The sequence below is a fragment of the Zingiber officinale genome, chromosome 8B (assembly GCF_018446385.1).
Source record: "Zingiber officinale cultivar Zhangliang chromosome 8B, Zo_v1.1, whole genome shotgun sequence".
Classification (NCBI taxonomy): domain Eukaryota; kingdom Viridiplantae; phylum Streptophyta; class Magnoliopsida; order Zingiberales; family Zingiberaceae; genus Zingiber; species Zingiber officinale.
The window spans coordinates 1215346-1239331 of record NC_056001.1 but is presented as its reverse complement, the minus strand read 5'-3'; the positions used below and the strand labels follow the sequence as shown (position 1 = coordinate 1239331).

The window sequence follows — 23986 nt, the reverse complement described above, 5'->3', positions numbered from 1 at the left end:
TATATATATCTCTTGGGCGCGTCATACCTATGTAATAGTGAAATGCAAGGGCGACACTAGTGATCATGCATATGCGTTGCGTGTGTAATATAATACATGAATACACCTAAATTGGATAAGGATGACCCATGTAGTAGTGCAATGCAAGATAGTGCAATGCAAGAGTAAGATAATATATTATAAAAAGTCAAAAAAAAAAATAATTTAATATATTATACTTGATTTTAGTCAAAAAGTCAAGAAAAGTATATTTTCTAACATCGTCGAACCAAGATATTTATTGAAGTTTTTTTGCTCGCAGTGTTATCGATCTTAAGATGTGAGACTAAAGATACTCTAAATTCTTAATTGATTAATTAGAAAAATCTCAATAATACGTCGCAGCTGAGTCTCGAACTCTAGATCCTTGATTGATTAATAAGAAAAATTTTCAATAATACACCGCAGCTGAGTCTCGAATTCTAGATTTCTGATTGATTAATAAAAATAATTTTTAATAATACACCACAACTGAGTCTTGAACTCTAGATTTTTAATTGATGCGTCTATAAATTATTAATAAATCTTAGAATGATTTCCGATGTGAATAAAAAAAACATTAACATAATTTTATTTTAAGTACATCAAAATTAATTAATAAAGGATCCAGATTCTTAACCGCCTAAGCGTTGCACGTGGGTGCCCCTCACATGTTTGAAAAGTCTCAATCAATTTTTTATTTTATTTTTATTTATTTTTTTAAGTTATGGTTATGCCAATAAAATTTTATTTTTAAAATTTAAGGATTAATTATAATTTTAAATTTTAAAAAATAGATATACACATGATACAAAACTCTCTATGTATATATTTTGTTATATTAATTTTGTATTAGTTTTAATGAAATAATTTGATTTAAATTTTAATTTACGATCTAAAAATCAAAAGGTTTGAGCAGTGACACACTTAGGGGGTGTTTGGTTAAATGATGGGAATAACTATGAGTATAAGTTTGATAGTAGGGTGGAATAGGAATAGGAATGGAAATGAAACCCATCAAGTTATATGAGTTTGGTTGATTCCCATAAATCTGGTAATCATTCCCAAAATATGATTCTCAAACTCACAATCCAAACATTATCTTTTACTATCATTCAATTCCCTCATTTTCAAACTCATCAACTAAACACTCCCTTACTGATCACAAGATAGAAAACTTAGAATCTTTTTTATTGTAAAAAAATTATTTATAATTTCTATCATAAATTAACTAGTAGTGCACTTTTTATTAATAAACTGAAAATTAATTTATAATTTCAAAAGTAAAAATTTTCACTTCAAAGTATTCGCTATGAGTTAATTTATAAGATAATCATCGGATATATGTTTCAAACGAGATATTTGGGTTTTTTTTTCAGAAAATAATATCCAAATCATACTTTTTTTTTAAACACGTGCATGCTTTTTTATTAATAATAAGATCTCAAAAAAGTTTGAGATCTTATTATCATCCTTAATCAATGCAGATTTATAAAAAGTTTGACAAGTAAAACAAATTATTATCTTTAATGAATGCAGGTTTAGGGGCAGACACAAGGGACGACGGAGGCCACACCGCGATACTAAAACAGGAAGGAGCGCCGCTTTCCACCGCTCCCACATTTGAAGTTTCACAAGAAAATGAAATGAGACAGAGACAGGACGTCACATGGGAACATCATCGCTATACATCCAAGGGCTTACGCGCCTCCGCCTCTGAGAGGTGAAATCGTACGCCATCTCTCTTGCTGTGGGGATTCCCAAAGCATAACGGATTCCGGTGCCCAGTTTGATTTGCGGCGATGGCGATGACGATGGAGATGGAGACCAAAGAGGAGGCGCTGAAAAAGGGAATCGCCGAGTTCTACGATGCGTCTTCCGGGACGTGGGAGGACATCTGGGGAGACCATATGCACCATGGCTTCTACGACCCCGGAGCCACTGCGCCTATCCGCGACCACAGGGCCGCTCAGATCCGCATGATCGAGGAGGCTCTCCGATTCGCGGGCGTTTCAGGTGTATTCGCTTCTCTTTTCATCTAACTGCAAACTAGTTCATTCATGATAGTCTTTCTATTTAATTGTCCAAATATGTTGCATTTCAAGCGTGGTTTTCTGTTTGTCTACTGTTTCATTTATTCACTTTTCACCGATTTGGTTCTTTACCTTCCATAGATTCCCATTTCATTTTTCAATTTCAATTTATTCCGTACTAGTTTTTTCAATAGATTTTTATCTTTGTTTTAAAAAACGAGACGGGGAAAATTATATTCACCCAGTTGTAACAAATCAGATCTAGTGCACAAAGTGCCGAGAAAAGTACAGAACAAACATTTTGAAAGAAATCTGAACCCGCCAGGCCAATAAAGCACAACAAAACAATACTTTGCACAAATAAAATTAAGAGAGAGAGTGTTAGGCAGCAAGGCTCTCAGTCGGTGTGTGTGCTTTTGAAATCCTCTGAAATGCTTCGAGATGCATTGGCAGAGGGCATGTAGCATCCTGACTTGCTCTCCCCTGGAATTATCTCATTTGTAGTCTTAGAAATGGTGTAAAGTTAAGCTTGAACGCATATATCACACAAATTTAAAGTTTTGGGGCATGGGATCCATGGAAAGAGGTCAGGGAAAAGCATCCTTTCTAATTTCAACCAAAGCAGAAAAAAGAGAGAGAACGACCCCTGGTAAAGAATACAAAGAGGAATGCTTTTGCACCATCAGCCAAGTAAGATCCAGGCTTGAATAGAGCATAAGACAGCCAGACAATAATTTTCGTCTCGTTCATCTGTTTGATCTACCAACAATAAATATTCTGCCTCTCAGCAATTTGTAAGCATGGGCCTAAATGTGGCAAAAGATGGCGCGACCAATTTACACGACACACTTACCCACAATTTCACTAGTTAGGTTTTGAATTGAAAATCCTGGAGCAGGAAAAGGTTGATTTATGTATGACTTCCACATCAACGGGTTGAGTTTGGGTGTGGGTTTAATTGTGTTACACATATTTGACGTGTTTAAAGGCAACTTGTTTTGATTCATTCAAATATGATAAATGGCTTGTTTAAATGTTTATTCATTCCCCATCTTGGTGTTTTTTTTTTTAATTTTTTTTAGCCTCATAACAATTTCTCTTGAGAGCCACATACATGCCCTATCATGACTAGGTCCCACTACCAGCTAATTGATAAGAGTGTGACCCGATGGCCTAATGGGACCCACTTAATCAACAAGATGGCTAAAACCATGCATTTTTTTTGTTGTCATAGTTTTAACCCATTTATTAAATATGTGGTGTTCAGGTTTGAGTTGACCATTTCATGTGTCAAGGTAACATGACCGATTACACAACCTAGCTAGCCAGAATTGCCACCTCTACATGGCTCCATACTAGTTTATCAAGGTGGTATTTAGTCCTCTCTGGCGTTGATTGTTGATGTTAGTGCTACTGCTACCAAAACACAATCACTATGTAAACACACGCTGGCTTTCTTGTGGATCTGTCACTGTCGGATGCCAGGAATATTGTAAACGCATTCAGGGTGGATGATTAGATTGATGATTAATTAGATTCTATATATCTCATGATTAAATGAAGCGTATTCTTAGTCTAAATGATAATCTGCACGCCATGATTCGTGCTCCATGAAGCAACAACTTACTCATATATCAGACATTCCATTTGGACTTATGCAAAGGACCGTTGTACTAGGATGAATATGTTTCATAATTTATTTATTTTTCCTAGAGTGTGGGGTCACTTTGGAAGGACTATTAAGATAAGGACTTTATCTTTCTACTCTAAGACTTCCCTTTGGATGTCACAGCTACTCGGTAAGTATAGTTTAAACAATAATGGTGCGCGTGGGCATCTCTTTTGTAGGATCGTTGCATTGAAGGGGGGAGGGAGGGAGGGAGAGGAGTGTGAATAGTGCTCATGATTTTTCATGTTCGTTTAAAATTGAGAGTAAACCGCAACGGAAACAAAAAGTAAAACAAAACAAAATGCTAACACAACCAAGTTACACTTGGTTTGGAGTATGTGATGACTCCTAATCTAAGACACGCACTCATTGAGTGCTTTTGATGAGTAATCCGCTAATAGTTCGAAATAAAAATTACAAATTTAGTACAAGAACTTATAATAGATTACAAGAACGAAAATTAAAGTTACCGACGACTTTGAAATCGAAGATTTGTGCGTAGTCGTCATCGGGGCAGCGTTCAAGTGTCGTAAAGACCTTTTCAGAGTAGCGCATAGGAGCGGAAGTTGTTTGAATTAATGTAATATAATTGCTGGTCAAACCCTCTTTTTATAGTCCTATCCGGGTGCCTAGAGTGTGTTAACATAGCGAGCTCATGTCGAGACTTTATCCGAGAAGTTTATCCATGTTCGGACGCCCGGACCCCCTCCGGGTACTTGGACTGTTGATGTGGTCAGCCAGTAGTAACGTGCCACGGTGGTCAAAGATGAAATTTTGCTAGTTCGGACGCTTGGAGCAACTCCAGGCGCCCGGATCGTCCGAGTGCCTTGCCAGGCACCCACCAGGGGTGCTCCCTCGTCGCTGCTTACCCAGGAGCTTGGAGCAACTCCGGGCGCTCGGACAAGCTCCGGGCACCTGGAGCCCAATTTTCCAACCACAAACTTTCTGTATCACAAGGTTAGCATAAGCACAAATAATATGTAAAGTAATGTAATTTTTGACAGTGTTCGGACAGTCTAATCCTGACTTTGAGTTTCGCTAAAACTTTAGATCGGACTGACGTCTATTATTCCATCTACGGGGAGCGCGTCTTCACCTATTCATTTCAAGAGAGTTTACCGTTTGCCAAACTGGTCATCCAGACCGTTTGAAATTTTGCTCAGCATCCAAGACCTCAGGACTTTCCGCCGGACGTCCGAGCCCCGACCCATCCAGTCTTCCACCTAGTGTCCGCGACCCCCAGAACTTCCACCTAGTGTTCGCGACCCTAAGATTTCGTCTGACGTCCTCGACCTGCCAAGACTTCGCCCCAGTCTCCCAAATTAGGATTTCGTTATCTAGTCATAACTAAGACTTTTCACCTGCCTAGTGTCCACTAGGACTTCTTTTACCTAGCCTTAATTAGGACTTTCACCTTGCTTAAGATCACTTAGGACTTTTTTACACACTTAGTTAAACTCGTTAGATCACAATACAACTTAACTTTGTACCTTTACTAAATATCAAAATATAAGTTTGATTAGCTGATGCTGACAACACCAATATCTTTGTGCTAGCTATAAGCATTTAGGTCAGTCCCCATGGACGTAGCTGAATTGGTATCGGATGATAGCATTGTATCACAAAAGTAAAATTTGAATCCCCTTAGATTCATTCTCTTAAGGAATTAGTACCTCTGATATGGTTCAATATAGTGATTTATCTCCCTTTCATGGAAATTTAGGGTGGATAGTGGAGGGACATTTGAGTGAGCGGTCATAGTATAGTGATTTATCTCCCTTTCATGGGAATTTAGGGTGGATAGTGGAGGGGCATTTGAGTGAGCGGCTTAATGACTTGGTGAGTGAGCGGCGTAATGACTTGGTGAGCATAATGACTTGGTGAGTGTAATCAAGTCCTATCACATACCATAAACTCTCTCGTATTTTACCTTGCAACTAAGAGATGTTGGGTTTCTGAGCCGTCCACTGCTATTGCTTCTCGATTTATCTTAGTGGTCCGTGAAAATTTTTCATCGCTCGACGTTACCCAAATTAGCTAATCATTTCTCATATTTTACCTTGGCCTTGTCACATGCTTGGTGTTGTGTAGGTGTTTTCTTACTGGACAAAATAAATAAAATAAAAGAATCATTTCTTTTAGAGCTTCCACAATAAAAGAGGATATTTCTCTCAAATAATTATGATTTTTATTTCGAGGGCAGATCCTCTGGACCGCTTTTTGCGGTCCAAGGGATGATCCCTTGGCATGGATTGGTGAAATGAATAGTCCTCATTCATAAAATAAGTGAAGACCATTCATCCCCACCAATCCATATCAAGGGACCATCCCCTGGACCATAAAAAGCGGTCCAGAGGATCCAGACTGCTTTATTTCCACATCATCATTTAAATTTCCCACTATATAAATATCTAAATATGATAATTAAATATTTCACCAACTAAATATTTATGGTCCCATCAATATATTTTACTCTTAACTATTCACAATTCTACAAATATCACACACACCAAATATTAAATATTTTTTATTTAATATTTATCTATATATTTTAATAATTAATTAATATAAAAAAATAACATTGATCGAATATTTTTACTATAATTATTTTTTAAAACATTGATTGAATTTTAAAAAATAAAAATTGGCAACGTTTATTTTTTATTTTCCAAGACAATGGAATTTAAAAGAAAACAAAACAAAAAAATATAAAAAAAAAATTTAAATTTAACCGTTGCCAACCTTTTGGTGGGCCCGATTGTATATTTGTATGCCAGCAAAAAAAAAAGAAATTACAAACCCCGGATAATTTCTAACGTCTTTCAAATATCCTTTACAGAATTACAGTGGGGATATTTTAGATGCGGGGATATTTAAAGAAATAAATATCTCCCATTATCGATGTTCTGAAAGTTTCACGAAAGGGTGCATTTAATGGCGCCTTTTGATTTTTTATTCAGTTTTTGCCCTTATAAAGCACTCCGGCCTTAATCAATTCCTCATTCCGAGATGGATGCTGTGCTGCGGTCGAGCTACTCCCCATTCTCGACCTTCTACGATGCGCCATATCCGCTCACGGAGACGACAGCGTTCAATAAAGCACGCGGTGAGGAGCTGCCGCAGGGAGCAGCTCAGCTGAACGTTTGCGAGCCATCAGGTATATGGAATATGCTGTGGTCTTGGAAGGGCTACAAGCATCCTGGATTATACCATCCGGATAACTCCATCACCTTTGTTTGCCAAGCCCCGATGATTGAAGCGGCGCTCCGATTTTCTGGCATCACAGGTCCTTTTTCTCTGATTTAAACTGAGGTGTAAGGCCTAGTCTGTTTTCTACCTGAGATTTTAACGACTGGTCACTTGATCTGTGCTGTGGATATTTTACGACTGTATACATAAGCAATCCACATGTTGCTTACAGATACCTTCTATGTAACTCGTGTTTTTATGAACTGTTTATTATGTCTAATTTCAATTCAAATACTCTGACATTATGGTCCTCGTGATCCCCCGGTATGTCGGGTGATATAGTATCATGCATACCTATCAAAACATTACTTGATTAAATGCCATCGTATTTGGCATATATCATGATTTTATTAAAACAATGAGCTGAAATTTAGTTTCCTTTTGATTTTCCTTCACGCAGATAATCCTCTGAAAAAAACAAAAAAGGTTGTGGATGTGGGTTGTGGCATCGGAGGTAGCTCTAGATACATTGCAAAGAAGTATGGGTCTCATTGCCAGGGCATCACATTGAGCCCTATCCAAGTACAGAGAGCACAAGCTTTATCAGCTGATGAAGGACTAGAAGACAAGGTATGCAATATTGCCTTAACTTTCCCCCTGTTTACAGGGGGGGCGCATTGATTTACGTATTAAAGCTTTACTTATTTTCTCTAGCCTCAACGGGGGAAAATTTATTCTTGTTCAGCTATAAATGACCTTATGGACATGGACAGGTAAATTTTCAAGTCGCCGATGCTTTGAATCAACCTTTTCCTGATGGACAATTTGACTTGGTTTGGTCCATGGAAAGCGGAGAGCATATGCCAGATAAAGTGAAGGTAGCTGTTTTATACTACTTTAGAATATGTTCTCTAGCATTATTTTGCTATGCCCGCAGACTGTGATGCTGTTAAGTTTCTACTATTCCCCTGGAAGAAAAAAAAATTCGAGTGTTTAGAAGGCACTGTAGTTCAGTGCCCCAGATCTTTCCATTTGGACATTGTTCCATATCTCTTGTAGATAAGAACATGAGGAATTTTTTTCTTGACTGTTTGCTTAATTTCCAAGTTGGAGGTTAGTCAGGGGCATAAGAAAGTGGACATTGTTCCCTAGCACTCCTGGATTTTTTTTTCCTTTTGCTGTTTGATATTTAGTCTAACATAGTTTTCTTATGAATCAGTTTGTGAGCGAACTGGCACGTGTTGCTGCACCTGGAGCGACAATCGTTATCGTAACATGGTGCCACAGAGATCTCTTGCCATCCGAGGCGAATCTGACTCCTGATGAAACAAGTCTCTTGAACAAGATATGCAATGCGTATTACTTGCCGTCCTGGTGTTCAGCTGCAGACTACGTTAAAATAGCTAATTCTTTATCACTCGAGGTAGGAAGCTTCTCAAACATATTAATCGAATGTATTTGACAAATATACAAGTCTTGTGACGTTCACCTGTACCGGAAATAACGCATAATGTTTCAGGACATTAAGACGGCTGACTGGTCTGATTATGTAGCTCCATTTTGGCCTGCTGTCATCCGATCAGCCTTTACATGGAAGGGTTTTACGTCTTTATTGCGAACTGGTATAATCTCCTTTACCCACGAATTGTTATTGTAGCGGTAATTTTTTTGTTTCCTCCCTCAAATTACTTGTAGTGTACATGCCAATGTTGAACTTCTAAGCTTTTATAGGATGGAAGACTATTAAAGGTGCATTGGTGATGCCTCTGATGATCCACGGTTACAACAAGAAACTGATCAAGTTTACCATCATCACATGTCGTAAACCAGCATAATCGTTGCTGTATCATCCAAATATCCTTATATAATAAGGACCTTATTAGGGTTAATTATGTGCAGTGTACCTTTTTCAGATGCAGAGGTATTTTATGTACTTCTATTTAGCTGCTTTGTTTGTTTGTTTGATTTTTTTTTTAAATGAGTGTTTGCGTTTGCCTGGAACTTGTATAAATTGGCAGGAAAACTGATATTATTAATAATAATTTAATACAATTAGAAATGTTGATTATTCTTAATGGCTTTGCCGACCCTGAAGTGGGATGACGTCACTCATACAATACTGAATCATGGAGTCAAGCAGCAATGAGCTGTAGTCCACTCTGTCAGCTTAACTCATGCAGTAACGGATATAGTTCGGTCTTTGTATAATGTTGTGATATGCCCAAAAGAAGTGTTAATCTCAAGTTCCTCTATTGGTGAGAGGGCAGTTCGTGGGTTATGATACCGTGATAGAATATTTAGGTATGATTCAAATATTTATGATTCGAATCTTAATTATGATATATTTATAAGAATTTTTTTTTAAATGAAATGACGTAATCAAAACATGTTAGACTTCAAAATTGATCATGACGTACATTTCTCGATTTACTTTGATGATCGATAAAATGTTTTCATAAAATCGGAAATAATCAATGTGACTAATTGAAATTATTAAATTTTTTTTCTCTTAAAAAAATAAAAAAATAAAATAATAATAATAATAATTTTTTTTTTTTCAAATATATTATTCCTTATTTGGGATTATACCCAGTAACCCAACCACTCCCTCCGCTCCACTCACCCCACTAAAAATATCCAGCACTTTGCAACGGGCCACCGGCCATGGCGTTGAAACAACGCACTTGTGTCCGTTCCGTTCCGTCGCTGATGCAGACGGGTTCATCGATTCGGCGTGCGCTCAGACAGCCATCCCCGGAGCAGATGACGTGGCAGCCGGCCATAGAACCGTAGGGGTGGGCCCCGCCTTTCGTGCTGTATCGCCGCTATTGCGTCCGTTACCTTTCGCTAATGACATTTTAACTCCTCTTTCTCATCCTCTGTCTCTTTCTCTCTCTGTCTCTCTCTTTTCCGACTGGGATTTGAGTTCTTGATCACTGTTTTCTTCGCCGCCGGACTCTCGGAACCATGGAAGCCATCCGTAAGCAGGCCAGTAAGCTGAGAGAGCAGGTGGCCAAGCAACAACAGGTGCGTGCCTCGGCCCTAACTTCTTCCCCCTTTTATTTCCGCAGATAACTTATTAATTGAAACAGATAACTCTTTCCTGCATTCCGAAAACCAGAGAGGCGTTGTTTTTCTCTTTATTTTAAATTGGACATGAGATAGGTCTTGCGACGTCGCACCTTTTCCGAGATTATATCTTTCACCATCTAAGATCGAGAATGGTGTCTTCCGCAAATTTGTGCATATCAGTGAGTTGGATGTGAATCAGATATGAGTGTGCTCGTTCATACTTTGTTTTAGTGGTTATAGTTGCTTTGATGAAATTGGACAGTCGTAGATGGATAAAGATAACATCTTTTGTATTTGAAAAGATGATTGGAGAAATTCTCGATTGTATTTCTCTTAGCATAAAGCATATAAATACAGGCTATCATACAGAATTTATGGAAATATCTTGGTGTGTATAGCAATATGAAAAATATAGATATATTTTTCATCTACTTGAAAGCAAGGAAGTCCAAATGGAAGGAAGGGAAGAGGGAAAGCAATCATCTCCCTTGTCTACTTCAATGTAAGAATAAAAAGTTAGGGAAGAGAAAAGGAGAATTTGGATATCTTTTCTACACTTTTACTTCTAAAAATGAGCTCAAAAGTCTAGAAAGTATTGTAAGACCAATCTATCCTTGAATTTTTGGCAATGGTAAAATCAAAAGGATGAAATTGTCATTTTCTTTATTTCTGCTTCATTTCAAAGGACTCTTTGTTCCTCTGAATAGGCAAAATAAATGATCATTGAGTGGAAAATGACTGCAAAAGTTTTGTTGAAAAATCACCTTGATAATCTTTTTTAACCCGTTTTGACTTGAAAATACTTTGTTTTGTAGATCTTGTTCTCATGAATTAAACAATATATTTATTTATGCAAACTGATTAGCTTTTGGTCTTACAAAAAAAAATAGAAAGGATGATGTTTTAATTCTATACACTTAAGGATATTTTGGGCATGTGGAAAAGGTAGGCATGTGATCCAGTGAAAAACAAAATGTGGTGGGTCCTTTGAGAAAATCTATGTATGTCATTTCAGAAATATAGTTATAAATACAAACACAAAACATAAACATCGTAGTCATGCAATGCTTAAATTAGTAAAACTGTGCAATTCACATGTCAGTCTGTCCAAACTCAGCAAGTTCATATCATTACTGTTTAATAATTATAGAACTGTGATATTGAGTGGTCTATTTAGATTTCATATAGAAGTGAATATACATGCCACATGAGGTGGTCAAAGTAATCTCTCATCCAGGTCGGTTGACCCAATATCTTCCCAGCTTAATTGACTGCTGCATTGCTATATATGATATCTTCCCATCTGAATTGACACAACCTAACAAATACTGATTTCTTCGTCATTTTTTCAATGCATTGTTGTCTGCATATTCTGTCAATAAGAAGAAAAAAAACTTGCTCCAAGAGCTTCTTAAAATAGTAAAATATTTGTTTAATTTGCTTTGTGAACATGAATTTCTAGTCACTAAAAGAAGTTCCATTCAATTGTACAGGCCGTCTTTAAGCAAATTACTGGACGTTTTGGTCATGATTTTTCTCTTGTTGATGAATCTGAACTTCAATGTCACCAAAAACTTCAGACACTAAACGCTTCTACAAAAGCAGCAAAGGTAAAGAGAAGTTGAATAAGAACTTACCTAAACATTTTCTTTTTATTTTAAATTAGCTGTTTATATAGCGCCTTCAACGGGATATAGTGCGTGGTGTAGAGGCATATATTGCTATAAGTTCTAAGCAGGTGGAAATAGGTAATATATAAATTCTTACTCCTCTTAAGTCCTTAATGATTATCATTCTTTCATCTTAACACTATAATTTCTTTCCAGTAAAAAAGCTAGCTGAAGATTGTTGCAAATATGGAACTGAGTATCAAGATTTTGGTTATCCTCTTGCCAATGCTACTCTAGACTTTGGCACTTCTCACATTCTAATGGAGAAAGAGAGGAATAATCTTCTTAGAATGCTAGGAGATCAGGTTATTTCATGTGATTGAATAATGTTTTAAATTATTAGCTGAACTGAAAACTTGGTTTTTCTTTTTTCTGCTACTTGCAGAAGATCAACATCATCTGACACAGTTTTTATATAATTGAAATTCGTTAGAATTTCTACAAAACCAATGATAATTATTTAATAACATATACTTGCAAGTCAGTTGGTGCAACTTTGTGCATTTTATTATGAACTTGATTGTTTTGAATGCAGGTTTATGAGCCAATTCGAACAATGATAATGGGTGCTCCTCTGGAGGATGCTCGCTTTTTAACTTATCGATATGAACGTATTAGACAAGATGCAGAAGCACAGGTAATCTTGTCTTTGCATGTATATTGTATTGGAGTAAAGAACATATGTTTAATGGGTTAGTGAGTACATTCATGCCAATTAGACAGCTGAAGTTGTTAGACGTCAGTTGAAGTTCAAGGAAGTTGGTGCAACAGCAGATGTTTCTGCCAAACTACAAAATGCAGAATCAAAGTTATCAGAACTCAAGACTACTCTGTCAGCATTAGGCAGAGAAGCAACTGCAGCTATGATGGCTGTGGAGTCTGAACAACAACAGATTACTTTTAAGGGACTTCTCACAATGGTACTACCTATTTTAGTCAAACACCTATATTGGTGTCGTATTACTTTTTCCTTATTCTTAGGGATTTAGTGCTTATTTTGTATAAGTTTTCTTGCTAAGGTAATGTGTTTATTTAAAGTAAAAAAAAAATTATTTAACCATATTGAAAAGATTGGACTAGATCATTCAAAATCAAAACTGGCTATTTGTTTCTGTTTGCTGGAGTACTCCTTTGGTCCTTCCAACTTGCCAGATTTGACTAATTTTGGTTGAATTATGGTGGTTCAAATGTAATCAATATTAGTTAAGTTTGCCAAGCTCTTTAGGTATGCTGTTCTAAGAAGGATTTAGGACACACAGTGCCTTTATCTACAATGTCAATACTCAACGTGAAGGACATCAACTAATTTGAGCTTAGGAAACCATGTTCATGGCTATAAAGGCTTATTAATTTGCAACATTCAATGCAAAAGTGATTGTGCATCATGATGTATATATGAAGAACAAGTGCTAAAATTCTTTCATGATAACCAGTAATTAGATTCTTTTGGCTTCTCCTAGCAGAAATTTTTAGGTCCTGTCAAAGCCTATTTAAATTAAACAATGGTTACTAGAATCTCCTATAGACAGGTCTGTGTAACTGAATCATGATATACCTGCTTGAGCTTGAGAATGCTGTTTGTAGGGTGATGTGGCAGACAAGAGATCTCAAAAGTCATAGTATTGACATAACACCACGTAATTGTTCGGTTCCAATGCGAAAGTTAAACAAGAAAATGCAGCGGAAATAGAAAAAGAACCACCAAATATCCATGTGAGTTCTTTGATTTTTGTAAAGATGCCACCTCTTGATGCGTAAAACCCTTTTGCGTATCTAGAGAGTTTGGTCGATCTCAGATCAGTACGTTACCGCCGCCCGTCTCACGAGCACAATTAGTCTCTCGATATTGTGCACGTAGTGTTAGCTACCATGCATATATATAAGTTTAGATCAAATCCTAACCGTTAAGGTTATCTTATTTTATCTGTGGCCAAGTCTTATCTAATAATGTGGCCAAGTCTTATCTACTAAGAAATTATCTAATAACGTGGGCTTCATTTGATTTGGACTTATTTGAAAAACCCAAACAAATACTAGATTAATCATTAATCCAATAAGTTTATGATCCAATTAGATTAATCCAGTAATCCAATTAGATTAACCCATGATATTTTCCAATGTGAGACTTTGATTGTATTTCCAACCGTAACTTTAATTTTTGTATTTTTATTTGTATGTAGATTGCATTCCTGAAAATATTCTGTTCAAAATGATTTCATTCACCCAAGGAAGCTGAATTTGCCCACACTATCTAGTCTTGAGTGTCTGTGTTGATTTGGTTTAACCAAGATTTGGTTTAAGAAAAGGTTTTAAAAAATAATAAGCCGGTTAGCTTTTTGTTTGTGTAAACATGCACGAACAGCGAGCCTTAACTCTTTCATCCTTGTGTGTCGGTTTGGTCCAAAACTCACTGCAACGGGCAAACAACTAATATCCATGACCCATACTTCATGTTGATTACAAAATTATGAAATTTCAAGAAATAAAATGAAATACAAAATTACAAATTTGAGAGCAATTGAATCAGATAAATATGATGTGTTTCAATTTAATGCTTCCAGGCCTTGATCTCCAACAAAATTACATTGCTTTCTTCCCTGCCTAAATGCTTTGAGGTTTAGACTTCAGATGTTTGTGTTTGAGATTTTGGCCTGGAAATTTGCAGCCTTCATGCACCGGCAAACAACTAATATCCATGGCCCATACTACATGTTGACTACAAAATTATGAAATTTTAAGAAATAAAATAAAATACAAGATTACAAATTCGAGAGCAATCAAATCAGATAAATATGATGTGTTTCAATTTAATGCTTCCAGAACTTGATCTCCAACAACTACATTGTTTTCTTCCCTGCCTAAATGCTTTGAGTTTAGCTTTAGATGTTTGTGTTTGAGATTTTGACATGGAACATTTACCGTCTTTGTGTTATTAATTTTCAGGTTGAAGCTGAGAGAACGTACCATCACAATGTTGCTGATATTCTTGATAAGCTCCACGATGAGGTATTTGATTTGATCATTAAATAACTTCGACAAAGCATCTAAATGGAATCTATCAATCTACATTCTTGACTCTTGATAGGTAGTAATAGGTAGTTCTATATGTCATAGTTCACATGCCTTTTTATATAATGTGCATTTATAAATGTGTTCATCCTGTCATAGATGGTTCAAACCAAGGAAAATAATGAGTTACTGAGGCATACAGCAACAAGTGAACCAGTGCAATCTCAAAGTGGAAAGGAAGATTTCAAGACAAGTTGGTCTCATAGCGACCCAGAGACCCAGACTGCAACAACTGATTCTCAAACAGCGATGGAAGATTTCAACACAAGACATTATCCTGATGAGGTAAAGAAAGAAGCTGCAAAAACTGAGGTGGTAGAATCTCGAGCAGGAACGGAAGATTTCAAGACCAGCCAGCCTCATCACGAGTCTTTAACACACACAACAATAACTAAGACAGTGCAATCTCAAACAGGAAAGGAAAATTGCAATACAAGTCGATCTGAGGGCGAGTCTGTAACACAGACTCTTCCCTCAAACATTGATTCTCAAAATGAGGCTATGACACAGGATACAATAACTGAGACCATGCAAACACAAACCAAAGACAGAGATCCAAAAAAAATAAAACCTGGTGATCCTGCTGTGAATGGTCAGCATCCAATGTATTTTGTTGCACAAGTAAGAATTACACTTTAGATGATTGTCTTAATTTTGATGGATGTTTGGTTTGCAAGGCCTTGCACATCTAATTGATCCATGCAAAAAATTTCCTTCACATTCAAAATTTTCTTGGAAGTTTTTATATATAACTTTTATTTTCCATGAACATTTTATGTTATGCAACTTTTCCCAGAATTACTATTGAGAATTGCTGCTGCAATGCACTCTGTAACTTCTAGACCTATTTTCTGTAAGAATGTAACTTCTAGAATTTAGTCAAACTTTCCAAAGAGGCTCCTAACTCAGTATTGAATGATGCTCTTGTGATAGTTGGGTTTGTGTGTCTTATCACAAGAGTTTCTGTGTATTGTCAAACTTAATAGTGAGATGACTAGTGGATACTAAATAATTAATGATAAATTTTGTGAAACAAGGGATTAGTCAGGGCTATTTACAAGAATTGGTGGTACTGCTAATTTACTTGCACGCCATTTATCATTCCTGAATAAAAAAGGAGATGAAACTACTTGTTACTATGACCTTGCAGCAACCAAAGTACAAAACTGATAGAGAAAATTTGTGGTTTTGTAGCCATAATGACTTTGTTGCTTATTACGGGCTTTAGCCTAAGCATCTTGAGTCACATTCCCATTGCACTCATTAAAAGAAATTGTTTGCCAACAGGTTAGTTAAATGTAACAAACACCAAATACACAATATTTAGAATATGTATAATTTAAAAAAAAATTGTTTTATGGATTGACACCGAGTAGCGTCTCACAAGTTTTCTTGTATCATTTTCTTATTTTTATACAAATAGCAAATATTTGCTTTATTCCCTGTTTGCAGATTTGTGTCATGAAATAATTCTATGGGCGAATGTGTTTCTCACTTTCAAAGGCAACTTTTGCGTGAAATTAGTTTAGTAGATAAATTTCATGAATTTGGTACTTATCTTTTTTTTTCTACTTATATGAAGGTTATTCACCCATTTGATGCACAAACTGATGGAGAGCTAAATTTATCTGTGGATGACTATGTTGTAGTGCGCCAGGTACATCGTCACCAAGAGACAGGCTAAGTCATCTATGCCATGCATTTCCATTTGGATTTTCTGTTTGTGTAAGTGATGCACCATATTAGGTTGTGAAATAAATGATTTGAACAAACAAATTAATTTATTTGGGTGCTGGATAAGTTAGAGAAGAGAGAACAAAGAGGAATCAGAGGATAATCTTGTCATGCTAAATTTTACGACCAATTGACTCCAACCATTGTGAATATAAATTTTTTTAGTCATGTAGCAGAAGTCTAGTGAATCCCAGATAAAGCTGAGAATCGTTTCACTAATGTTAACCTACACTAAATGATATTCTAAATTGCGACTACATAAGCCCACTCTGTTGGAATCTATATGCCACTAGGTTTGTACTTATTATCTTTGAATTATACCGACCTCCAACTCTTCTTCACAATCAGTGCCTTCAAGGCTCCAACTATACTTTTAAATCCAACCAATTAAAACTGTCATTCTTGTCCCTTACTCTTCCTCACTCTGTGTATAATCAAAGAGACTTTAGCAGTTGGAATGCGATTAAGCATTATTCTTAGAAAGGGGGAAGCAAGACAGCTGCAATGTTGGTAAAGTTTCTATTTCCAGAGCAGTGGGTTGATGTGACTCATGTTGAGTTGTTTTGTTTTTGGAAAATAATCAATACTAAAAAAAATTAGTAATGATCAAGTAATCATCAGAGGACTTTGAGCTTGTTATGATATTTTCTTAGAATTGCATCACTACTCTACCTTTCAGATCCCTCTGGGAATTTTCTCACACGCATCCACAAAGGTTGCAAAAATGCCTTGATAATAAACACAGAAGAACTAGCAGTAAAAAAAGTGATGGATTTTGATAAATTCTGACAACTTGTATGGTTGTTTATACAATCGAGTGCTGTCGCAGTGTTTCCATTTAGCCTTTTAGTGTGACTGTTTAGGTGAGAAAGGTACCTTGCAAACGTACTACTAAAAGTTTTATAATTTATGTTAGCTTTTGTTCTCTACTCCTACGTAGCTTCTGCTCATCTTTGTTAATGGTTGCAACAAAAAATGTGATAAGCAGCTTTGAAGTTTTTTACGTAGGCAATTCCATCGTTTCTTTTGACTTCAACAAGACTCCACAGGTAGCACCTAACGGGTGGTCCGAAGGTGAATGCAAAGGAAAAGCTGGGTGGTTTCCATCTGCTTATGTGGAGCGCCGAGACAAAGCACCGGCAAGCAAGGTGATGGATACTCACTTGCTTACTTGACTTTTCTATGCACGTTAGAATTGTTGTACAGATGCATGTGTGAGTTTCCCCTGCACACTGGTTGCTTGATGATTTTCCTGTTCCACAATCAACTTGTTCATTGAGCGTACCATTGCTTTCTCAAGAAGGCGACACTAGAAATTATTGTAGAGGGCCATACTATTTCATTTAGTTGGCAATAATCTCTCGTCATGTCTTCTGAATCTGTATTCTCAGTCATATATGTACTCCACGTGCTGTATAAAAAGGAAGAATTTTGCTTTACGGTTCAAGATGTGTAAATATTGAACAGAAATAATAAGTGCTGCATATGACAATTGCTGTTCTCGGCTCCAAGTCTGAACTCTCCTCTTTATTATTTGTAGGGCGGTAAATAAATCGGGCCGAATCGAATTTTGGAGTGTTTAAGTTTTTTGATAAGATAGCCAAGTCGAGTTTGAAATGAACTAAATTTTTAAAATGAGTGTTCAAACTTGACTTGGTTTATTTTTTATGAGCTTGAGTTTATTTAAACTTGACGAGTTTGGTTTATTTAGATGTTATCAAGTTCTCAATTCAAGTTTGGTTTCAGCTTGGTTCGAGCTTGGTTTGAGTTTGCTTCGTTTACCAAGTCGAATACTAAATTTATTCACAAACATTTGATTCATTTACAACCCTAATTATCTACATCTGTGACATCTAGCTCCTCACTCCATGAGTCTTTCAGCCCGGTTAGACTTGTCTTCCTCGACTAATGATGAAAAAATTAATATTTTTTATTGGTTTGGTTTATTGTATTTTTATAGAAAAATTAGAGCCGTTAGATAAAGAAATTAATTTATTCGATTCAATTTAAGTAATAGATAAAATTAAATCTATTTTACTAAAATTACCATATTGATTTTAACCTAAATAATAATGATGATATAAAAGGAAGTATTATTTTAGGACAAATCCAACTATTGAGCATGATTTTTTATTTTAAAACGGTGGAAAGAATATTTTTTTAAAATAGTGAATGGATGAAAATTTTCAATTAAATTAAATTTCTTATAATTTCCAAGTCATATTTAGTTTTCTCTGTATTATTAATTCTTCTATATTTATGCTCTTCGCGCATGAATAGTTTGATCATTATTTCTAATATTATTATTTATAATTTTTTTAATTATTATATTTAATAACACTTTCATGCTTGTTTGGAGGTTTTAAATTAGAGAGAAAGGAAAAGATTTGGATGGAAAGGGAAGGGAAAGTTTTCCTTTCATAATTAAAAGATTTTCCATCCAAAAATGGGAGGAAAGGGTGGGAAATTTTTATTGGAATGAAAATTATTAATTTTTATTCCAAATATATCTTTCAAAAGTTAATACAAAATATTGATAAAGTTGTTTTCTCTTTCAAAGACTTCCAAAAAGCATGAAAATTTCACTAGTTGAGTAATATTGAAAAACGCACATCTTCTATCATATCAATTAACAGGTAATATTTTTCTTTACTTTTCATTTTGTTGATATCATTTTGTTGATATCATTTACCTCTTTCTCACTTGTTCATAGTTATTTGTTGATTTATTTAATTATTTTATGTTTATTTTTGTTGATGGACTTTATTTTTTTAAAATATTTTTCTTTATTATTCATATTGTTGATATACTTTTGCTCTTTCTCATAATTATTTATTAATTTATTTAAATATTTTATACTTATTTTGTGTTTATACTACTTTGATGGAATATAATAATCATAAATTATTGAAGGTATTCAAGTAATTGGAATATTAATGATTGTATTTTAGATGTATATGTAGTAAACCGAAGTTCTAAGAGAGTATGATTTTCGTGAGAGAAATCGACAATTAATTACTGTTGAAGTTATTTGTCGTGTTATATAACAGCGAATAATAGTAAAATATATTTATGCATATATTTGTAACAATATTTACATTGTCCATGTTGTATACCATATCAAACATACAATTAGAGCTATAAAAAATTAAAGATTATAAAAGACAAATAAATATATTATTAATTATTTTCCTTTTACTTCCTTAGAACTTCCAAACAAAAAAAATAATTTCTTTTCTTTTCTTTCCTCCGCTCCCAAATAAAACAACAAATCATTTCTCTTCCTTTCTTTTCTTTTCCCTTCCAACTTCCAAACTAAGCATAAAATTTTTAATGATCAATTAGTTACGGCATGTAAAGAATTAAGTTATTTTATTTTTATAAATGTAAATAAATATCGATATTTAAAAGATTTTAAATCAAATTTAAATTTTAGAATGTAATATCAATTGATTCGGCCTTGTATCGCTCCCTCTATATAAATGGTACGTGTTGCTGTGATTTCTTCTTCATCTACGGTTCCTCCTCGCTTGCTTTTCTATCAGAGGTTCCGATTGATCGTTGTATTGCATAGCACCAATGCGGTTCGCAGCTGCCTTCGAAGCGGCGTCACAAGCGATTCGACGCCGCCCTAAGTTCTCCCGACTCCTCGTCATATGTGCTATCGGGTTCGTTTCTTTCGATTACCATGTATCTTCTTAATTCGTTTATTGTCCGAGATCAATATGTGTGGATGATTTAGTTTATGCCTGATTTTTTAGTTTTTCTTTTGGTACAAAATACTGGTTTTTGGATGTTGGAAGGCCACTTCATAAAGGCGTTGCAGTAATGCCAATACTGTGGCTTTGAGTTATGGTAGGGAAGGCTAATGTTTGGTTCTCACTCTGTTCATAGAGGCTAATCTTATTTATCTAAATCATATACGAACTATTCTCTTGTATAAATTTGATACATAAATTTGTTTTTTTTTTAACATTACACACTGGCTTGTAAAATTTGGATAGATTAAAAGAAAGTGGATGAAAAGTTAGATTAAGACAAGAAAGTCGATGATAAAATGAAATCTTTTATACATCCTCATCCCTTTTTTTTGTCCTTTTGAAAGACAAATTATATATCTTATTCCACACTATTCTCATTCTTTTGATCAGTAAAGACGGAATTCAACTTGTTTTTTTTTTTTCCTTTTTTTCTTACAGTGCTGGTGGAATATTAGCATATGCTGATGCAAAGTCGGATCATAGTTTTGATACACCCGGAACAACAAACAAAAAAAAGTTGGTTGTCCTTGGAACTGGTTGGGCTGGCACTAGCTTCTTGAGAAATTTAGATACCTCTCAATATGATGTCCAAGTGGTATCACCTCGTAACTACTTTCTATTCACTCCTCTATTACCAAGTGTCACTTGTGGGACTATTGAACCACGCAGTATTGCAGAGCCTATTCGCAATATCATGCAAAAGGTACTAATGCAATAACATTAATTCATTTTTAAGATGTGTTAAAACAAAGTGATTTTCCTTATTTATGAAACTGTAAAAATTTGAGTCGCTATTACTTTTGTAACTATTGGAAGTTCTTTCTGTCTGATCTGACTGTCATATTTAACAGAAAGGTGAAAAAATTCAATTTTGGGAAGCTGAGTGTGATAAGATTGATCCAATGAACAAGAAAGTTCTCTGCCGATCCAATGTTTGCACAAACTCAGATGGGAAAGGGGAATTTGCTCTAGATTATGATTACTTGGTTCTTGCACTAGGAGCAAAGCCGAATACCTTCAACACTCCTGGTGTGGTGGAGAACTGTCATTTCCTTAAGGTATATTTAAGCCTGCGGTACAGAACTACATAAATTTAAGTCTAGTGTTCCATTTTTTTTTTTAAACTTTCTGAATATAGCTCTGTGAAGTAAAGCTCCCAAACAAAATATAAAAAACATACATTCGGTGTTGGTAAAAGTAATGGAAGTATGACATACTTGATGAACATAGAAGACTGAGTTAGCTATTCTATTTTGATATACACAGGTTGGAACTATCCTAATCCTTTGTCAGTTCTACTGTAGAAGTTCCTCTTACTTGATATTTCTAAATTTTTTATGCTAATAAAAATGCTTTATGGAAAAAAGTTCATTTTCTTTATTTGCTTGTTTATGTTCAAAGAGGAGTTACATATCTCTTGCAATTGGGAAATCTTTTCTCTAGGAAATAGAGGATACACAGAGAATCAGGAGGAGCGTGATGAATTGCTTTGAGAGAGCATGCCTTCCAGGCCTCAGTGATGAAGAGAAAAGAAATAACCTCCATTTTGTCATTGTTGGTGGGGGTCCCACTGGCGTAGAATTTGCAGCAGAATTGCATGACTTTGTGACTGAAGATTTGGCCAAGTTGTATCCCACTGTTAAAGATTTGGTGAAAATTTCAGTAATTGAGGCCGGGGAGCATATTTTGACAATGTGAGGAACAATTCTCTCTACATTTTTTTTATTGGCATTTGCTTTTTGATCAATATTTAATTTTGCTAATCACAATATCGGCTACTTGGCTTTCACTTGTTTCCAATCTCAATCTACAATGATGTTGATGTGATTTTGTATCACTCATCCTTGAAAGATGTTAGCCTTTGATATTTTTCTGTATTTTCAAATCTCTGCTGATCTACAGTCTTGAATCCTTGATTCTTACTAATTTCCAATATCAAAGTGTAATGATATGGACTTTGAACAGTTGCTCATGATATTATAACCTAGCTAGCTAGCAAACACCTTAGGTGCAGTTATATACAAGCTTTGAGGGTGTAGCGTAGGGCAGACGGTGGGCGTATGATATCTTTGACATAATAATTAAGATTCGATTAATAGGAACTGATGATTTAAGATTTATTCCATCATGTTATATACAATAGAGGACCGTTAAGATAGTAAATCTACTATTGTTTCAGCAACTAGACAAATTATTAATTTGATAGAGGTTTCCAAAAGCTTTTACACATTCAATAGTTGGCAAGTTTGTTGACACGTTACACTGTACAATTATAAATATACAATTTGTCTGTATTTGAGATGCCCTGTATAATACTCCACAAATATTCTTTTTTCAAAAAACCATCGTTTCATTGAGTTTTGATACGTAGGTTCGACAAAAGGATAACTGAATTTGCCGAAGAGAAGTTCCAAAGGGATGGTATTGATTTGAAAACCAATTTCAAGGTTGTCAAGGTAACGGATAAGGACATCACTATGACTAATGGATCGACCGGAGAGGTTTCAGTTCCCTATGGAATGGTTGTTTGGTCTACTGGTATTGGAACTCGTCCAGTGATACTGGATTTTATGAAACAAGTTCAGCAGGTAAGCTTATAAATTATATATATATATATAAAATATTTGATGACTATCTCATTGATTGTTCCTTTTATAAAGGCTGATAGACGAGTATTAGCAACTGATGAATGGTTGAGAGTCCCAAATTGTGATGGTGTCTATGCTCTTGGGGACTGTGCAACAATAAGTCAGAGAAAAGTCATGGTACGTATACTAATTTTCCAACATGTTCTGCTAAATATTGTTCAGAAACCATCCTAGCACTTTAGTAGATTTTTCAATCATAAGTCTATTGATCTCGAAATACTATTCAGGAAGACATCGCAGCAATTTTTAGAGTTGCAGACAAGGATTATTCTGGTACTTTAACCGTTAAAGCTATCAAAGACGTACTGAAGGATATCTGTGAGAGGTACCCTCAAGTGGAGCTTTACCTGAAGAGCCAGCATATGAAGGATTTTGTTGATCTATTTACGGATGAAAATGGCAATGCTCTCAAACAATCCAAAGAATTGGATATAGAAGTGTTCAAGAAAGCTGTTGCCCGTGTGGATTCACAGGTTAAGATGCTACCTGCTACAGCTCAGGTATATTGTGGTTCTTTGCATCTTTATTTGTAGGAAGATTATCTCAGGCAAGGAAAATCCTTTTTATCTTCTTCTATTTTGTATAATGTTTCAGGTGGCTGCACAGCAAGGCGACTATCTTGCTAAGTGTTTTAACAAGATGAAAATCTGCGAGGAGCAACCTGAAGGTCCTCTTCGTATAAGGGGGTCAGGTCGTCATAGATTCCATCCGTTTAGGTCTGTATTTCATCTTCTTATCTATTTTGAGTCATACCAACGTGGTTGCACGGTACGTTACTGTAATTCCTTTCTTTGAGTTAGATATCGGCATTTGGGGCAATTTGCTCCTTTGGGTGGAGAGCAAACGGCTGCACAGCTGCCTGGAGACTGGGTTTCTATTGGCCACAGCACACAGTGGCTTTGGTACTCTGTGTATGCAAGGTAGTACGAGTAGAAGATGAATTATGCATGCAATTTAAGTCTTTAGTTTTAATCTTATTTTATTGATTTTTTTTTTCATGGTAAAATTCAGTAAGCAAGTGACTTGGCGCACGAGGTTTCTTGTGATATCTGATTGGACGAGGAAGTTTATATATGGAAGAGACTCCAGCTGTATGTAAGTCGTCATACAGTTGTTTAGAGAA

At 35.4% G+C, this 23986-nt stretch overlaps 3 protein-coding genes across 5 annotated transcripts; all 3 read left to right on the top strand.

Moving 5' to 3' along the window:
• Positions 1 to 1690: 1690 nt before the first annotated feature.
• Positions 1691 to 8977, top strand: LOC122017426 (probable tocopherol O-methyltransferase, chloroplastic). Of its 2 annotated transcripts, none has more exons than XM_042575042.1 (6): positions 1691 to 2034; positions 7370 to 7539; positions 7683 to 7787; positions 8129 to 8332; positions 8429 to 8531; positions 8641 to 8977. In XM_042575042.1, exons 1-6 carry the CDS (start codon positions 1821 to 1823, stop codon positions 8742 to 8744), a joined length of 900 nt encoding a protein of 299 aa, XP_042430976.1. In that variant the 5' UTR covers positions 1691 to 1820; the 3' UTR covers positions 8745 to 8977. The 2 variants fall into 2 exon arrangements, with proteins under 2 accessions (XP_042430976.1, XP_042430974.1); XM_042575040.1 differs by lacking the exon at positions 1691 to 2034 and adding an exon at positions 6362 to 7006.
• Positions 8978 to 9676: 699 nt separating this feature from the next.
• LOC122014965 (SH3 domain-containing protein 2-like) lies at positions 9677 to 17965 on the top strand. Of its 2 annotated transcripts, none has more exons than XM_042571536.1 (10): positions 9677 to 9936; positions 11475 to 11591; positions 11660 to 11729; positions 11808 to 11956; positions 12187 to 12288; positions 12371 to 12571; positions 14595 to 14657; positions 14820 to 15341; positions 16303 to 16445; positions 17504 to 17640. In XM_042571536.1, exons 1-9 carry the CDS (start codon positions 9877 to 9879, stop codon positions 16402 to 16404), a joined length of 1386 nt encoding a protein of 461 aa, XP_042427470.1. In that variant the 5' UTR covers positions 9677 to 9876; the 3' UTR covers positions 16405 to 16445; positions 17504 to 17640. The 2 variants fall into 2 exon arrangements, with proteins under 2 accessions (XP_042427470.1, XP_042427469.1); XM_042571535.1 differs by having other exon boundaries at positions 9679 to 9936; positions 16303 to 16377; positions 17504 to 17965.
• A 2068-nt stretch (positions 17966 to 20033) lies between these two features.
• On the top strand, positions 20034 to 23962 carry LOC122017222 (external alternative NAD(P)H-ubiquinone oxidoreductase B3, mitochondrial-like). The gene is made up of 10 exons (XM_042574779.1): positions 20034 to 20122; positions 20654 to 20918; positions 21067 to 21273; positions 21659 to 21909; positions 22587 to 22803; positions 22876 to 22980; positions 23091 to 23363; positions 23458 to 23579; positions 23664 to 23783; positions 23875 to 23962. The coding sequence occupies exons 1-10, from the start codon at positions 20034 to 20036 to the stop codon at positions 23960 to 23962; spliced, it is 1737 nt and encodes a 578-aa protein (XP_042430713.1).
• Positions 23963 to 23986: the final 24 nt, after the last annotated feature.

Coding starts and splice junctions, on each gene's coding strand:
- LOC122017222 (XM_042574779.1), top strand. CDS start 20,034: ATGCGGTTCGCAGCTGCCTTCGAAGCGGCGTCACAAGCGATTCGACGC. Junction 22,981..23,090: donor TAAGTCAGAGAAAAGTCATG/GTACGTATACTA, acceptor AATACTATTCAG/GAAGACATCGCAGCAATTTT. Junction 23,364..23,457: donor TGCTACCTGCTACAGCTCAG/GTATATTGTGGT, acceptor ATAATGTTTCAG/GTGGCTGCACAGCAAGGCGA.
- LOC122017426 (XM_042575040.1), top strand. CDS start 6,730: ATGGATGCTGTGCTGCGGTCGAGCTACTCCCCATTCTCGACCTTCTAC. Junction 7,007..7,369: donor CCGATTTTCTGGCATCACAG/GTCCTTTTTCTC, acceptor TCCTTCACGCAG/ATAATCCTCTGAAAAAAACA. Junction 7,540..7,682: donor ATGAAGGACTAGAAGACAAG/GTATGCAATATT, acceptor GGACATGGACAG/GTAAATTTTCAAGTCGCCGA.
- LOC122014965 (XM_042571535.1), top strand. CDS start 9,877: ATGGAAGCCATCCGTAAGCAGGCCAGTAAGCTGAGAGAGCAGGTGGCC. Junction 12,572..14,594: donor TTAAGGGACTTCTCACAATG/GTACTACCTATT, acceptor ATTAATTTTCAG/GTTGAAGCTGAGAGAACGTA. Junction 15,342..16,302: donor CAATGTATTTTGTTGCACAA/GTAAGAATTACA, acceptor ACTTATATGAAG/GTTATTCACCCATTTGATGC.